Source organism: Neopelma chrysocephalum, unplaced genomic scaffold (assembly GCF_003984885.1).
Source record: "Neopelma chrysocephalum unplaced genomic scaffold, ASM398488v2 Primary Assembly neopelma1_59, whole genome shotgun sequence".
NCBI classification, from domain to species: domain Eukaryota; kingdom Metazoa; phylum Chordata; class Aves; order Passeriformes; family Pipridae; genus Neopelma; species Neopelma chrysocephalum.
In genome coordinates, this window is record NW_020897714.1 from 29,994,649 (window position 1) to 30,012,461 (window position 17,813).

At 38.5% G+C, this 17,813-nt stretch overlaps 1 protein-coding gene across 5 annotated transcripts in view; it reads right to left on the reverse strand.

The window, feature by feature from the left end:
• The window catches only part of MICAL3 (microtubule associated monooxygenase, calponin and LIM domain containing 3), a 168,255-nt gene that overhangs the window by 92,032 nt on the left and 58,410 nt on the right, over positions 1-17,813 (reverse strand). For all 5 annotated transcript variants that reach the window (XM_027680764.1, XM_027680762.1, XM_027680761.1 and 2 more), the window contains exons 2-15: positions 17,368-17,743; positions 11,808-12,015; positions 10,266-10,382; positions 9,460-9,561; positions 8,745-8,900; positions 8,113-8,213; positions 7,273-7,530; positions 6,573-6,688; positions 5,218-5,344; positions 4,650-4,743; positions 3,396-3,543; positions 1,910-2,106; positions 904-1,016; positions 347-409 (exon numbers count right to left, since the gene is read on the reverse strand). In XM_027680764.1, the coding sequence (XP_027536565.1) occupies positions 347-409; positions 904-1,016; positions 1,910-2,106; positions 3,396-3,543; positions 4,650-4,743; positions 5,218-5,344; positions 6,573-6,688; positions 7,273-7,530; positions 8,113-8,213; positions 8,745-8,900; positions 9,460-9,561; positions 10,266-10,382; positions 11,808-12,015; positions 17,368-17,631 (2,064 nt within the window). In that variant the 5' untranslated portion in view covers positions 17,632-17,743. The remainder of the gene's footprint in view (positions 1-346; positions 410-903; positions 1,017-1,909; positions 2,107-3,395; positions 3,544-4,649; positions 4,744-5,217; positions 5,345-6,572; positions 6,689-7,272; positions 7,531-8,112; positions 8,214-8,744; positions 8,901-9,459; positions 9,562-10,265; positions 10,383-11,807; positions 12,016-17,367; positions 17,744-17,813) is intronic.

The window sequence follows — 17,813 nt, forward strand, 5'->3', positions numbered from 1 at the left end:
CCTAGGCTAAAGTTTAAATGTCCATGAGACTTCTGACAATAAGGCATGACTTTACTAAATGAAAGTTTTATTCTTGATGTCCTCATCAAACCATAGCAAATTGCTATTAAAATAGAACATCAGGGAACTGCAATATTTCCTTTGCTGTGTACTACTCTTTCATAAGCATCAGTAAAATATTTGCACTAAAGATACGACAAAGTATAATCTCTGAAGAAGAATTAATTCTTGTCTAAAAAATCTTACATAAATCCAGTCTGGATACAAGGAATGAAAGAAGTAAAGTGGGAATAAGGTACCTACTATGTATTTTCCTCCCTGACACCTTCCTCACTGTAATACTTACATCCTCAGATTGGCTGGTTTTTCTCCTCTTTCCTGCACCATCCAGTTCTTTTTCTTTTTTGTCCTGGAAACAGAAGGAGTAAAGGAAAGAAAAGCAAAGATAAGGACTTTCACATCTTTCTGGGCTGAGATAAATATCATCAGTGCACTTAAGTTACCTTGCAAAGCTTATTTAACTCTCTGGGTTTATTGTACATTTGGTCAAGAAAAGGGGTATTTTTCCTACATACTCCTTAGAGGATTCTTACCTTCGAACTGGACATTCAACAACACTTTCAACTCATTGGAAACTGAGCAAACAGTTATGATTCAACACAAAATACATCCCCAAATCTAAGCCACAAGGCTAAGATGTTAAGATTGAAATATACCACTAATTGAGAGTACATATTACGGACATAATTTAAAAATGTCATATATTGTCCCATACCAAGAGCTGGTAAACACATGGCCTCTTGCAAACACATAGCAGATGCACACTTACACCTGCATTTTTAGTACCACTACTTGGACAGGAGCCTGACAGACACAAGTGTTCCCAAGGTTGTCCATGGTTACCTTGGGAGTGCGTTTCCGAGAGATGCTTTGTCCCAGTTTGCTGAGGAAGGAGATGGGAGACTTGGTACTGGCAATTAGGGCAGCTTTTTCTTCTGCATTCAGGTCCAGACTATCTGTTAGGAAAAACAGGTAGAACAAGGGAATGCCAAGAAGTTTTCTTTTGTGGTGCTGTTATTAAATACACAACTGAAGGACTCACTGATTTTTTTTTTCAACATAACAGTCTTTTTCTTAAATTCTCTGTACAAAATTACTGTAATGTCTAGAATTAATACCTTTCCCAGCTACTCTTCCTTTTCATTTTGCCCAAATGAATTCTCCTTTCAGGGTTTATAATCACCCAGAATAAATGCTGTGTTTATTTACTTTTATATTTAAAAAGCACCAAGATCATCAGTATTCTTAAAAAGAGTGCAGAGTTTTAGAAATAATATTTGACATATTTTTAAAAGGCTATTAAAACCACTTTTTTCCCCCAACCAGAATAAAATACTTGAATCATCAGTAATAAAGAAAGATCTATAACAACATTATTAATATTTAAAGGTTGGCCCTATTGATTTGGGTTGGCAATCACATCTTTCAGTTCTAATCAAAGGTATTTTATTTCTCTTGGCCTGAAGTTAGTCTCAGCATTCATGGATTGTAAATAGGTATAATACTCAGCCAGTGTTTTGAAATTACCAACTAAACCACTACTAGCAAGGCATCTCACATTAGCTAAGAGAAACAAACCCCTAACAACAGTAAGAATGCAGAAAACTTATCCAGTAGTACTGAAGGGAGTTTAGAACTTTTGAGGACATTGCTGTGTATTAAATCCTTTTTCTGCTCCCAATGCTGCTAACGTGGTCTTCATCAGCACCAATAAGAAGTCAACTTTTTGTAGAGCTAGTGAGTGACCAGTATGAGCTCATGCAGCAGCAGCAGCATGAAGGTAAATGAAGCCCACACATTCACCCTGAAGCTTTCTTTAAATCTGACAGAAGTGCCCCAAACTCCTTACCACTAGAGGGGATGGTGTCTTTGAACATCTCATAGAACTGTGTGAGGTACATCACCATCGACAGCTTATCTGGCTCTCCAACAGATGCCATTTCCTTTCCAGTCATAATGGGAGATATTCCAAACTCTTTTTCAGCGATGTCAAAGGCCAGTTGGTTATTCTTCTCCACATCGTGCTCATCCAAAGAATCAAAGTCTCTGCAAAGGGCAGAAAGAGGCCATGCACTGAATCAAGTAGAAATCAGTCTTCTGAAAGAACTCAGGGATCCATCTCTTTTTTTTTTTCCCCTCTCATCGAAATCTCTCAAATTTATTTGCCGGCAACATGGTAAAGTTCATGCTACTTAATTACAGTGAACTTTAGCTCAAACATATCCTTTTTCCATTTTTTTTCTCCTCCTACAAACCCAGATTTTTTCTTGTTATGAAGTATTATCCTCTGAAACACATCTTCACTTCCTCCATTGCTGGAAGATTGTACTGTTTTCCCCTACATAAATTCTTCTGTGCACTTGGAACTAAATAAAGTCTTCACTTTTTGCCCCTTTTTTTCCTTGACTGATCCATATTTTAGTCCTTCTGGCTTTTACCAAAACTTGCAGAACTATATAAAGTCTATATAAAAAGCTATAGCTTGTAGAGAATTACATAAACCATTTTAAAAGCTATTTGAACTCTCCACAGGCCATAGGGCTATTAAACAGAGTACCTCAGGTTAACTCAAGTACACCAACACAGAAGTAATTCAGTGCACATGGAAGGGAATAACCACACAATTTTTCAGCATGCTTTACATTGGATTGTGTCTTTAAATAGAGCTCTAGCATTTACTTTCTCTAATGTCCCTGTGGGAAGTTGAAGACATTTCAGATTTCAATTAAAGTACCAGAGTCTTCGCTACTGTTACTTATTCCAGCCAATGTTTTCCCATTTTAGAATCTGGGCACTGTTTTACCCAATGTCATGTAAGGGGACACCCCTCTCATTCACCCAAGCCACATGTCAGTGTACAAAGAGTAACAACACCTCTATTTACACTGTGGGTCACTACTTCCAAAAAGAGCAGCCTAAAAAGTCTTTTTGAGTTATCATTAAACAGGAAGTTTATAAAGGGCTGTGTAGATACTTGTTCACGAGAAATTTAACTGGATCTTTGAACTATTCCTCACTCACTTTACACACACACACACAAAAAAAAATCTGTCAGTCAATAATGCCTCCCAGTCAGTACCAATTTGAAGCTCAATTCTGCCAAATCATCCAGAAGGGAAAATGACAACACATTTATCTTTAAATTCATCAAGCTATCACAATCTTCCACTCTGCTAGTGAATCACTGAACGTTAGTTTCTATCAAGTTTAATTGAATTCATTTCAATCCATTTCTTCATAAGCCACAAATGCATTGCCTCAATCTCCACATTATTAGTTCCAAACATCACTAATGTTCTGCCCTTCCTAGTTATTTGAAGCAGCCAATTACTCACATCAAATCTGGACGGTATCTGTGGATAATGGCACACAAAGCTAAGCCACTTTTCCATGACATTGTGAGATCTGTCACATTAACACCAGCGTATCCATCAGTCTGCCTCTGGCACCAACTGAGCAATTTACTGGAGCGAGCTACAGACTCTGTAAAAAGAAAAAAACCAAAATCACATTTTAAAATAGGAATGCACAACATTTGACAAATTCAAAATACAACATAAAACCCACGATCAACAAGGAAAACCTTAATGTAAAAAACAAGCTCCTTCTACAATGGGTAATGGAAGACAGGATTCTCATTTAAAAAAAATAATACTATCATATCTATTTTAAATCCAAGAAAGTATTTTTCATTTGCTAAAAAGTAATTATCTAAGTTGTAACTTGCCAGACTTTTCACCCTACCCATTGTAAAAGAGCCCCAGGAAATATAAAACAGCTGCAAAGGCTTGTTAAGTATGATCAAAAGGACATACAGTAGCACAATGCTCCCTAAAGCCCAGATATACTATTTCTAGTGAAAGAACTACAAATGTACTTCTGTAACTTCTTTTCTCTTGAAAACTTTCCTCTAAAAGCACTGACCTGTTTTGACCTTGTCTTACAGCAAGATCTGATGAGATTACAGCCTAAAGGGACATGGCTGCAGGGCAAAGAGCAGAAGACTACACGGCTATTCAGCAGTGAAAGGGAGGCTTAGCAGCAAAGAGCCAGTCAGAGTCCCTGAACACTGTCTGGGCATCCAAGACAAGGCATGCAAAAGGAAAAGTTTGACATACCCCTCAGGGTAGAGACAAGTAGACAGATACTGAAATGCTTATCACAAGGTTTTCAGAATAATGCAAGCAAAGTGAGATTAAGAAAAGGAAGGCACGAATGTGAAAGTCTGCACAAGAAATACCTTCTGTTACGTTTGTAAGAATTCTGAGTCTACTGTGAGAGAGATTCAGTCTAGGCTTCTGCACTCTAAGCAAGGACATTGTTACAGATAAAGGAGGTGAAAAGAAATGCCTGTATAAGCAAATATGCTTAGAAATTAAACAGCATTATAAAGCAAGGGAAATTAGGCAAACAAAAATATATTTACATGCTAATGGAAACTTGAAAAACTGGAAACTCAGACTGTTGACAAAACAATTGCTGGATACGTTTTCCAAACCAAAAGACTGATTAAATTATACTCTACAGCTACGCTGTTCTGTAGTTCCTGCACTGATCCAGCTCCAGAATAGAACAACAGCCAGGCCTACCATTTCGAGTCAGCTTTGGTGTCCTGGAGTTCACAAAGTTCTCTATTTCCAGGTGAATGTCTTTCAAGTCTCCTGTATTATACAAGTGCCGTACCTAAAATGACACAAAGAAGTTTCAAATGACCAACATGCCATGCACCCCAGATCCACACAGAAACAGGCAGAGGACAATAAGGAGCCACCACAGGAAGGAAGACAAGTACACTTATGTAGCAGAAGTCAGAAGCGCAAGGATCAGCTCATCAGCACTGAACAGTCCAGCTGACTGCTGCTGCTCAGTGGATACCAAATTGCAATGACAGACTGCTAGATTAGTTTATTACAAAGAAAATGCACATGCACACACACACACAGACACAAATTTATAGATTTCCTGTATCATTACAGCACGGCTACAACTATCAAAATAAAAAATTCCTAAAAAGGAATTTGTTAAAGTACACAGGTCTACTGCTTCCATGTTATACACACATCAGGTCACTATCTGTCCCCAAAACACTATCACAGCTTCACCTGAGGAAAGACAATGCACATCACAAGCACTCAGAAGCACCATTTGTGCAGTTACCTGCTGTGGCCGCAGGAAGTTGACGTTGATGTTGGGATACCGGGTGGCAGGATCAATGCTGTAATGGCTGAAGTTTTTACTCACGTTCTCAGGGGTGGTCTGAGGCAGCAGCCTATAAATGCTTTCCCTTGGGAAAATAACATAAAAAAAAAAGAAGTCTGGGGTTTCGTTTTGGCTGGTTGGTTTGTTTTAAGTTTTGTGGTGGTTTTGGTTTTTTTGTGTTTGTTTTGGTTGGGTTTGTGTTTTGTTTTTTTTTTTTGTTTTCTTGTTTGTTTTTTTTAAAGAGATGCATCACTACTACTACAGCTAAGTAAACTCTGAAGAGATAAACATTCAAATTAGAAATCTAACCACTTCAGACACTGCATAGCTAAGAGTCAGGATAAGCATATTAAAATCTGCAATTTAATAGAGCTCCCAAAAACAAAAGGAGGGAAGAAACAATGCACTAAGCATAACTGAGAGGGCTTCCCAGTACAATAAAGACATTGAGATGCCGGAGGGCCTCAGGAAGAGGGCTACCAAGGGGACTGGAGCACTTGTCCTGTAAGGAGAGGCCAAGGGAACTGGGTTTGTTCAGCATGTAGAAGAGAAGGCTCAGGGAAGACCTTACTGCTGTCTGCAAATGGTTAATGGGAGGGTGATGGAAGTCTGGCTCCAAACTGCAACAGTATTATCCTCATCATTTTTTTAAAAATTCAAATGAACAGAATTTTATGTATGCAGTGTGCTATTGAGCTGCAGTTGCTTATGTCTACTCCATCTTTTAATTTCCTGAGTTCTGATCTCTAAGAGATCACCTTGAGTCACCAAGACAACACTCAGACAAAGATGACAAAAATATCAAGAACTCAATACTTCAAAGAAACACAAGATGTTGTTTGGCTTATATGAAACAAAGTGGCCAGTTTAGGAGAACATGAAAAAAAGCAGGTCATAGCTTCCTTAAAAGGAAATACTAAAGAATATTCACAAGATAACAGGGGACGGCAAGAAGTTCTGTATCTGGTACTTTAAAGTCACCTACATCTTCATCTGGTTTGCTATTGCTGGGCTGGTGACAGTAAGTTGGGCTCACTTTCTCCATGCAATGTCAACAAGCACCAAGAAAAAGATTCCTCACCTAATCTTTTAAAACTAGGACCAAGAATAGATGCAACATTTCTTATTTCTATATATGTCAGTTTATTAGCTCCCTAGGAAATCTTTTTCTTCAATTATACCTTCAAGCATCCTCTAAAAACAGAGTCTGTACCTCCCATTCTGTCTATATACTTGTACTAGAAGAAACTGGAATGAATGATGAGACATTGGAGGATTAGATTAGAACTGTAAGCATTCATTTTCTCTCTCACCTCTCTGCGAGAACTTCCAAAGGACTCGCTCCAAGTGACCAACTTCGTACCATCCAAGCAGAGTCCATTGCAGCCAAAAATCCCCTGGCTATTCCAGTTCCCATTGGCCAAAATGGCTAATATAGTTTACAAAAAAAAAAGGCAGAGAAAGGAAAAGCATCAGTTAGGGAAAATTTTAAAGAAGTATCAAGTATGTATTCAGACAGTAACCTGCTGGGAAATTAAGAGTTCAGTAATTAGCTTAAAGCTCCACTCCTCCTGGGTTAGAGGAAACTAGATGTATAGCGCACAGCTCATGAGCTCTCCCAAAGCCAATGTCCTTCTATTTCCAACAACAATTCCTAGCCTGGAGTGCCTTAACAGCTTCTCTTGAAGACTGTACTTTTTAACTAACTACAAAATGCTAATTATTAGCAGGCCTACAGTAGGTTCTGTGGAGTCAACTCGTCCCAACAAGAAGCAGATAGAACAGACACAACTTCAGAAAAATCCCTGCACACATTTTCTTAAGCAAGATCATTACCATGCTAAATATTCCGTTTTCCCAACACTCCTACCCTTCCTTCAAACCTCCCACTTTATTCTATAATAAACAGCAGCTTTCCTTTAGTGACACTCTCACAGGCAGCACGTATTTCAGTGATGGCCTGTGCTTGTGCTTCCACTCAGAGTTTGCACACAGCGAGGTTAGAACACAAACCTCTAAGAGACTGTCCCCCACCAGCGCCACGAGGAGCTGGTGGCCGTTCTGCTCGCGCACCAGGGCGGCGTTCTCGGACGCGTACATGCACGTGAAGTCAAACATGGCCACGTCTGGCTGGCCATAGTGATTGATGGCGAAGTCCAGCGATGGCAGCTGCTGATTAGTGGAGAAGTCAGCTGCCTCCCTGGCATAGTTCAGCAGAGCCTCCTGGTCCACGTTTTCCCGTGAGAGCAATACCTCCGTGTCAGCGTGATCCTGCCAAAACCAGAAAAGTTAAAAGTGCAATGGTCAAATCCACAGGTTTATTTTAAGATTGGTACATAAGGTAATTGGCATTAAAATTCTGACAAACCCACCGATACGGATCTGCCCTCTAATTTCTTTCATTCCTATCTGTGTTTATGCTTCCCAGAAAAAAAATCTATAAATCTTTTATTGCAAATAGTGATCAGTCCTGCTTGTATTTCTAACTGTGAAAGGGCTAAGAAACTTCTGAGCATTTTTCATTCCCATAAAATGAGGGAAGCTCAACTAAGCTATCAAGCGTTCTTTCAGCATATTTTATCTTAGCATGAACAAAACTCCCAAATCTACAAAGGGATACAAATTTGGAAAGGACAGGCTTTGTAACACTCTTCTGATAGCTTACAATACTTGAGAAGGGCATTAACTGCCCTTTAGAACACAATTGCATTTGTGTTCTAAAATACTGTATAAATACTGTAAAAAAACATTATGTGGTGGAAGAAAGGCAAGTTTCCCTTTTCTCACCATATCATATGAAAATTGTCACCAAAATTTTAGCTTTCAGAGAATATAGGAGAAGTTAATACCCACATGCCGTATCACTCCTTTTTCCAGCAAGCTCTGTTTTTTGGCAGTCATGACAAAGTAGTGTGTATCATCTTTGTAGTAGACAATGTTCTCCAAGTCAATGCCTTGTGACAGAACAAAAGAAATGGTAGTGAAGGAACAAATTATGAGTTATGTGCAACACTAGAGCTCTATCAGAAGGAAGTAAATTGAAACTGCATGGTTAGGAAGCCTCAGAGAGAGAACGCCAAATAACTTTCTCACATGCTTTTGATGACTTTAAAAATCTGAATCTTCAACAAAACCACAGACAGCACATTTCACCTGCATAAAGCTACCTCTTCTAATAAAACACATTTATCATCACTAACGTTTGCATTCAATGTGGAATGCAAAAAGCTGAACTCAGGATTCAGTCTCTTCCCATTTAGGGCTCAGGTTTCCTGAAAACAATAAGTTCTCCACTTCTGAACAAAAATGACACACATCTGCTTTGCACAGCAGAACAGCTGTAAAAATAGGGAAGTCAAAGACAGCAATGACTGACTTCCTTGCACAAGATGTTCACTTATTGGTTGAACATGATATCTGAGTTACAAAGTTTTATTAATGAAGACAAATCGTTTTCACTGGCAATCTGTCAGCTGCTGGCAAACCTGTGGCTTCTCGTAGATCTTGGAAGAACTTCTGGTTGAATATGAAGGCCACACCGCTGATCTCTTCTACTTTGGCTTCAGCTGTGGTGTTGCGATTGATGAAGTTTGCTGTGATAGCAATTGCGAGTTTGCCGCGGAATTCTTTTCGGCGAAACCCTGGGGGAAGGATAAAGTAGCACTGAAAAACAGAGCACACCTTCAGAGAAGGCTCAGTATGCCACAGACAGGTGCCCTCACAAAATAAAAAGAGGGAAGGGATCTGATGAATTACAAATTCCTCCACAGAGGAAGCAACAATCACTTCATCAGAAAAACAAACACTCTGTTTAGGGAAAAAGGCCCTCTCTCTCTCTCTCGTATCTTTTCTCAAAATGGCAATTTGCATAAAAACATTAATATAGGATTCTTTACTACACAGAGTAATTAAACACCTCAGTTCTTACACCCAAAGAGCTACAACACTAATTAACTAAAGAAAAAAATGTAAGAGAGATTATCCAGATCAAAAAACCTAATTCCTTTCCTAGTGTATAGGAAGAGAAAAAAAGACAACCCAGGTGTCTTTGATACAAATGGATTTTTACATGAACTTTTAATCTCCCTTTCACTAGTCAAGTGTCCTTCCAGATGTTGATTGGCATATTAAAGGGCAGTTTTGTTCTAACAAATTTAAGAGTAAGTTCTATTTGAAAGCTAATTTTGTAGTCAACATTACCTTCTAAGGTGTTCCTCCTGCCATCCCCTCCAATGATTACTTCAAACTCATACTCAGACACAGGATGGGTTTTGGGGTGGACCAATGCACGCCAACCTATTCCTGTTGATAAACTCCAAGTTAATGGCAAGATAAACAGCAACGGTAATAGAACAAATACATAAAACCACTTCTTACTATCCATAATCCCTTCATCATATGGTCAGTCAAGAAACCCTGCAGGACAGCTGCATTGTTGACAGGGTATTCCTGAGCTGTGCAGCCACTCCATGTGAACCAGAGGCAGACACAACTCTAGTAAAACTCCCCTGACTATTTCCTTTAAGGGTCACTGAAACTTTATAGCTCCTTTACTACCTATGCACTCAATAAAAAGCTGAAAAATAAGTAAGTCACCATCTCCTGTGGTGATCAGAAAAGAGGGTTCACAATGATACTAAAAGTATAACAATGATCATTCACTGATATAAACATCCTCAGTGAATGCAAAGAAAGGAGTTGTTTCAAAATGTTATTTTGTAAGTGTAATAGGCTTAAATATTTTAGAGTTATGATCTACCATGTCTTGGTCTATTTACTATCGTGTAGTACTTCTGGTGACTTTGTTCCGTATATTAAGTAATTTGGATTTGTCACTAGAAAAAAAAAAATCCTACTAAAAATCCAAGCAAAAATGGATTAATAATTATTCTTATTAATGGAGCACGAGGAAAGGACTTAAGGTCATAAGCAGGGTTAAGGAGTAAGAGTCTGTGTATCCTACCACAACTTTCCCATTCTCTACTACCCATTTCAATGCTACTTGCTTTCATTCTCCTGATCCTCTGGAGGGTAAACAAGCCCCCGAAATTCCACATTGACATGGATCTCTATTCCCAAGATCAAGGCAACCTTCAAAAGGATAAGCTGGAGCTGACGGATACCTGCAAAAAGAAATCAAAGAAAAAGAAAAGAGCACAAGATGCCTATGTGTGTCTGTGTGACATAACTAATAAACTGATTTAAAGGACAGCTGCTGTCTTCTTTTCCCCCACTGTGTTCCCAGCACTTCTCAGCACCAGTGTGGAATATATCACAACATGCCAAGAAACTTCTACATAGTTGAAAACCCAATCCTTTTCAAAGAAGGAAAGAAAAGTAAGTAATTTTTTGGATGTTTCAGTCCCCAAATCAGCAACAGGGGAAACAACCAGAACGTGCTCTGCAGGAGAGAGAGGGAAGACAGCATAAGCAGGACTGCACTTGTCACAGATGGCAACGAGCCATGTGATGAGCCTGGCTGTGATACCAAACTGCACCTACATCCCAACACCTTGAGGGCATATTAAGTTTCTCACCACCTCTTTCCTCTTCATTTTACATAGGTAGTGGGTATGAAAATGACAGTGTGCAAACGCTGTTAATTTGAAGGAAGACACCTTACTGTCATATTTCAGATACTGAAATGAAAAAATCCTCCACCTAAACACTAAATTTCAGCTGTGCTGATGCACAAAAGAAGACAACATGCAAAAAGTACTGAAAGAATAAAAGTGACAAGAAATTGGAAGAAAAAAGCAATCTGCAAGACTGAAGTTCTGAAGACCTTCCAGTTTTAGCATTCACTGCCAAATTAGAAAAAAAAGTGGAGAACAAAGACTGGTGGGCAAAGCCTGGCTCTGTAATGTACAATATCTTTCAGGGAGAAAAAGAAAAAAAAAAAGAATTAAAAAAAAAATTAATTCCTGCTCTACAAAAGCATTCGGCTTTCAAAGGAGACTGATTTCTCAGAATCTGAGAATCATCAAAATTATTCTGAATTTTAACATGCAAACCTCTATTTAATCAGAACTTATTCATGGGCTGGCAGTGTTCTTTAACATATCTTCATCACTTCCAAAAATTAACAAAGCCAAAAAACTGTTCCTCCTTTATCCAGATCGACATTCACAAGAACGTTCAAAAGCATTCACTAATTTTTCCTTTTTACAAGTCCCTTACAACGTGCAAGGGAGACAGAATAACGTGGCAGCTGCAGGAACGTATCAGAAAAACAGAAAAATTATCCATCAAAAATGAAAAAAAATGTTTAAACCTTCTGTGTACTTTTCAATGTAGGAAGAAGATATGCCTTGGGAATGCATAAATGATGATAGATACATATTGCCTGTGTGTTAATCTCATGACAACGTATTTCTTTCACATCCAAGTCTAGCCCAAAATGCGTGATGCAAAGGTAATGCTGAATTGTACCATAAGGACTTGAAAGCAGTGGTTGGGGCAGACTGAATTTTAATTACCCCATGCCCTCACCTACTTTTCCCCAGCGCAGAACAAGTGTTGCTGTGCCCAGCAGCTGCTGTACTTACTGATATGGTCTATGGATCCCGCACAGAATTTGCCATAAAACTTTTTGGCGCCAAGACCCCTCAGGTCGTGAATGGTGAATGGCCACAAGTGCAGCACGTTATTGCGGGAAAAGGCATCCCTCTTTTCTATGACCACCACCTTGGCTCCCAGGAATGACAGGTCGATGGCTGTACGAAGGCCACAGGGTCCAGCCCCAATTATCAGACACTGCAAAACAACCAGCACAGAGTAACTTCACAGTCCTAGGAGGAAATAGGTATTTTTACCACAGCTTCCAAGCGTCCCGCGGCTCTTAGGAGTAAGTGCTCTTTGTCTGCAACATCAGCTGAAATTTCAGATCAGTCTTTCTATTGTTACCTGCCAAGTTCTGCCACTGATATGGTTAAAGCAGTAACCGCAACCTAAAAATAAAGCACATTCCAGAGCATAGAAAAGTCTTGGGAAGCAGGCAAGTAAACTGCCTGCATGCAACCCTTGTTCTAAGAGCTGCCAAGGTGTACTCTCCAAGCTACGTAAGTACTTGGAGACCAACAATATGTCTAATGGTTTCTCCCTCCTCCCTTCCATAATTTTTTATTTTTGTCTTAAAAAAAAAAAAGCAATGATAAATTTTCCTTTCATCTTCCAAAGCCTGAGCTGGCCTTTCTTAAGAATATCTTCAGTAGCACAGCAACAGCTACAGCAGATAAACACACGAGATGCTAATACTTCTATAAACATTGTCATTTAGAGTAACACAGACAGTAGCTAAGCTAGAGCGCTAACTCATCCCTATGTTGATGCTTCTACTACTGCAGCAAAGGAAAGTTCAGGGAAGTAAACACCCTGCAAATACAAACTTTGCGTGACTGCACAACTTTTATCAAAACATGTTTTGCTTCAATCTAACCTTTGTCGTATAAAAGGTCTTTCACCTTCTCATATCTTTCTCTGTTCCACTCACAAACACTATCAGACACTAATAAACAACTTGAGAATGAAAATATGTGCAGTCTAGTGTTGACTTTCTACTTTCTGAGACATGATAGAGCAAAACTTCTTTTAAGATTAAAAAGCCAAGATAGCAAGCTGATAATTCTTACCCACAGAAACCGAGGTCCATGGAGAAAGCTGGTGCTGGTATGTGATTTCTCATAAATACAGTACACAGTCCATTTTGTCCTATCGTTATTGCACTTTGATTTCTACCAAGTACAAACCACATCCACAGAATAAAGACCAGTCACAGGGGTGACTGCTGCTGCCATGTGATTATTTTCCAGATTCTTACATATCCTTATGGCTGGACAGAAAAGTTCCTTAAGAAATTCTTAAGTACGCCAAAACTTAACCAGAAACCAATGTTCTGATAAACAGCCTATCCCAAACCAAAACTGTGTTTGTTGGTCATCCCCATATGACAATTTTTACAGGCTGCCACATTCTCACCACTTATTCACTGGGCCATAAATTCTGCAATAATGTGAAACTGCAAATATAAAGCCTGAATGAGGAAAAACCAGCACAAGTTACATCAGTGATGACACAACAACTGACATGCAAATTCAGAGTAAGTGTAAGATAAGAAGTCACATAAATTTGAGGGCAGAGATCTAAGTCTAGAAGAAAGGGAAGGGAATAATAACACCATTGTTTCTTTAGTAGCTTCAGGAACCTGGAGGCATTTGGGACAAAAGGCAAGCGCAACCCCTGCACTAATAAATTCCTAAATAGACTTGGATATTGAACATGTGTCCGTCCTGTAACTTGTTAAAAGGGATACTCAATTAGGACCTAATGTGTTCTTCAATTTGATATTGTTTTATTTGTAGATAAGTAACTCTTGAACAGCGTTTGGTCTATATTTTTTTAAACTTCTAAGAAAATCAGCTGAGTGTGTCATATTTATCCAGGTAATAACTGTGCTTGTCTGACAACTATGAACTTAAAAGAGCCTGGATTCAATAAGCAACAAGAACACACTGAGTTGGGTGGCTTTTCTTCTTTGATTATTTTCCACATATAAAATAGTTACAATGGAGTACACAACAGCAAATGAATTGTACTAAAATGTGACTATTCAAACTCAGGTCTACATAATCATATTATAAACTAATTGTCTGCAATTTTGTCACAGAAACATTTTTTGTTGTTGTTGTTCTTTGTAATCGTCCCCCTGCCCCAACAGAAGGATGTGGTTAATGACATCTAGGTTATGTTTAAGATTCTAGATGTTCTGAGAGTAAAATATATGATAATCAGTGAAGCAATTCATGGTCAAAGTTGCCTTTTTTTCTTTTACCATCACAAAAACATTAAATTATGTTGTTATAAAACATAACAAGTTTTAAGCACAATTAAAAATAAAAGAAAAGATTCTTTTCCACCTCTAATGCTTCTTCCAGTTTCAGATGTCTTGTAGAGCCCCACCTTCTGATACTCTGTCAGACCACAGTAACTACATGAGATGCCAAGTACAGCCAAATATAGGCAACTACTGTTGTTCCTTCTTCCCTTTCCCCTCAATGACTCCAAGCAATTGCTGCAACTCCCTGCACTGGAGCTGTCTCACCCCTCAGAAACACTTCTTGCTCAAGATCTTTCAGACAGATTATATTAAGTTTCCAGTAACAATGCCATGGTAATGGAACATTAAAGGCAAACTGAAATCCTGTATTCTCTGTATAACCAACGAAGAGAGAACACCATTTGTAACTATTTACATTTGAACAATCCATCACGTCCCAAAGACTTGCTTTCACATACTCTGATTATCTGAATTCTGGTAAATCTGGACACTGGTCATGTGCACAAACTGCCCAGCTCCAGGCACAGCACCTCATCCCTGACCAATTTTTAAATGGGAAATTAAGAGCTACACTGCAGAGGATGAGAAATTAGAACTGGTGTATGTTCCAAGTGTACAACAGCCAAACTGTTGTAATGACTGACTTCTGTTCTGATAACATGGGTAATACCTAATCTTTATTTTAAATTCTATCATCTCTACATGCTCACTTAAATTGCAATATCTTTTAATCAGTGGTTTGCAAATTACATTAAACATTAGGAATATAAAACTAAGTGAGTTAGGAAACATCAAATCAGATATGATTCAGTTCTCAGAAGGCCTCTGCTTGGAACAGTTATGATTCTCTCTTAGGAATTACATATAAATATTTAACGGTAGATACTATTAGGATAGGAAACAAGCAATTAATAGATACATATACAAAAATATAAAAAGAATACATCCAAGTTTTTTAAACAAAATTTCACTTTCTCTCAGCTACTAGTTTAACTACTCAAAATGGTGTGAATCCCAAATCCAGTCCTCTGTGTTTCTGATTAGGGGCAAAGGGGTGTGCCAGCTTTAATTTATTAAAGACGAAGTTGGCTACATAATTTCTTCAAAGCACATCCTTGTCAGATTTTTATTAAGGCTCAGTACTCCTCTGCATCTTCAGATATTCTTTCACAGCACAATCTGAAGGACTTTCCTCATTTCTCTCACTACCACCTTCCCATGGGGCTTCACCTGTTGTCTCCTGTATGATCCTCCCTCTACAAATTGCCTTTGTATCACCTCACTCACAGACACTGCTTCAATCAGCTTGTCAGTGCTATCGATTCACAGAACTTCTCCAACTCAAGAGTTGGTTACTTTTTGTCCAAGCTAAAATCCTTACCTTTCTGACATTTCCATATGGCTGCCTAGTTGTCAAACCCCAACACGACCAAAGGGAGCTCTAATGTCCTTCTGAACTCAGCTCACCACTTCCCTTCTCTATAAATGTCACATTCAATTTTCTGAATGCCTTTCATAGCTGGATGTCACCCTCCACTCACACCTATTTTTTGTATGCTGTCACAATCAAGCACTGTCCACCTATCCTTCCATTAAATCTCTTCTTCCATGTTGCATCTCTGTTATTGAAGCAACCATTTCCCTCAGTGTTAACATGCAGACTAAGATATATTCAGAGCACAGGTGTAAAAGTCATTCTTATAGCCTATTATTCAAACAAGTTAAAAGGTCTCTGCATCTTCCACAGCTCCCTCAATCTCTTTCTCATTAAAACATAAACCACCTGACCTCATTTCACAAACTTTTAGCACCTTAATTCAGTTCTACCCATCGTGTTTCATTCAAAATAAGAGCAATTCCTGAATCCAATGAATGTACAGTGCAATCCATTACTCAGAAAAACAACTTGGAATTTTCTCTATAACATCCCATAGTGTTGGGAAGGTTTATTCCTAAGTATACACAAAATCCGCTACATTTATCTTGCTGTAATTCCTTCCTTTCTTATGCTGCCTGAAAAACATAAACCTTAACAGTGGTTGTACTTTTGAGGTGTTGAAGTCACTGCCCACCATGACAGTGCCCAATTGTTCCATTTTCAGTTTACCAAATTATTGTAGTAATTAATTATAAATGCCTCCCTTTGTATGAAAATGGCCACTGAAAAGTAGAACAGAATAAACAATTAAGAAACTAACACAATTTTCTAATATCTACTTGAGAATCAAATTTCACAGACCTGAAATTACACACTCTAAACTAGACATATTTCCTCCTCTGTTCTCTACTGAGGAACTAGTCATTTACTCCTCCAATTAAAATATTTTCTTCTCTCAGAAGGTGAATATTCAAAAGAAGCAGCAGCATCTATTGTTCTCAATGAAGGACAGAATCCTGTTTAAGTTTTATAGTGTTCAGTACTGTTTGCCTCTTTTAAAAAAGGAAGAATGCTTGATTATTTACAAAAACAACATATTCTATTCACATTTGGATAAAGGATATAAAGAACTGCTTTCAGTAACCACAAAACAAATAAATAAGATCATATTGCACAGTCCAACCAGAGTGAAGCACATAAATACCAGCTCACAATAATTCAGGTTGGAAAAAAAAAAGTAAAATGCTGTGTGTGTGTATGTAAAACAGGAATTCCTACAGTAAATACCACACATACCAACCTTTTAAAAGAAATTGGTATGAGTTTCCAGGGCATTTTTTTTTTCTTCTTTGAATCTGGAATATAAATGATCATTTTCTAAATAACGGGAAACAGGATATTTTGCCCAATTGGCAGAAAAGTTTATTTTTCTTCAGAGGGTCATACGATTTTTCAAATTAAAGCTGGAAATTTCCAAACATGCATATTTTGTACCTAGACTCCAACAGCACATTTTCCTGTTACTGCCTAGTAAAAAATGCAAAAGAAAGTCTACCAAGATTAAAGGTTTACCAATTAAGATTTCCTAAGCCATCTATAGTATTGATGCCACAAAAATGCACAACAGAGGAACCTGCAGGCTGCTTCTCCTGAATAAGTGATAAATACTCAGGTGGGCAATCAAATCTTGTAGTGGCAAACAGAATTTCTGATTGCTAGTCAAATGCTCACACGCTGTGGTATACTATAAATATATGTATGAGAACATTCCTGAGTCTTCCCAAGCATTAGAGTGCCACCAAGCAAACATATTTTTACATCCAGACACTGTTATTGTGTGTTCCAGAGACAAACAGGTAACAGTTGTTTTGACCACGGTGAGTGTATCTCTTACCTTCGTGTTGGCGCACGCTTTCCCTTTCTTATAGTCCTTATGGCTGCCTCTTTTATCCAATTTGGCCCATAAGGCTTTGGCTTTCCAGTAATTGAGCTTGGATTTGAGTTTGTGATAGAAGGAACGATAGTCCTTCGGCTTTAGTTCTAAGTAGTCACAGAGCTCTTGGAAAGCCTTGAGAGTCCCCTTGCAGGTGGAAGCCTGGACGAATCTGTCGAAGAGAACATGAGCCTGGTTCACCTTCTCATTCTTACTCTCCTCCATGCTTCACACGTCGCAGCTGCCCTGGGGGGCAGCTGTTCTCATCCAGTCTGCCAGACTTCCCAGTGCTGCTCTGCTGAGCCACTTTCACCTCTGGCTTACAAGCATTATCAACCTAAAAGATAAAAAGAAGAAAATGTAACTCAACTTGCTCTTTCATTTTCATTCCAAAATTTTGTCTAAGC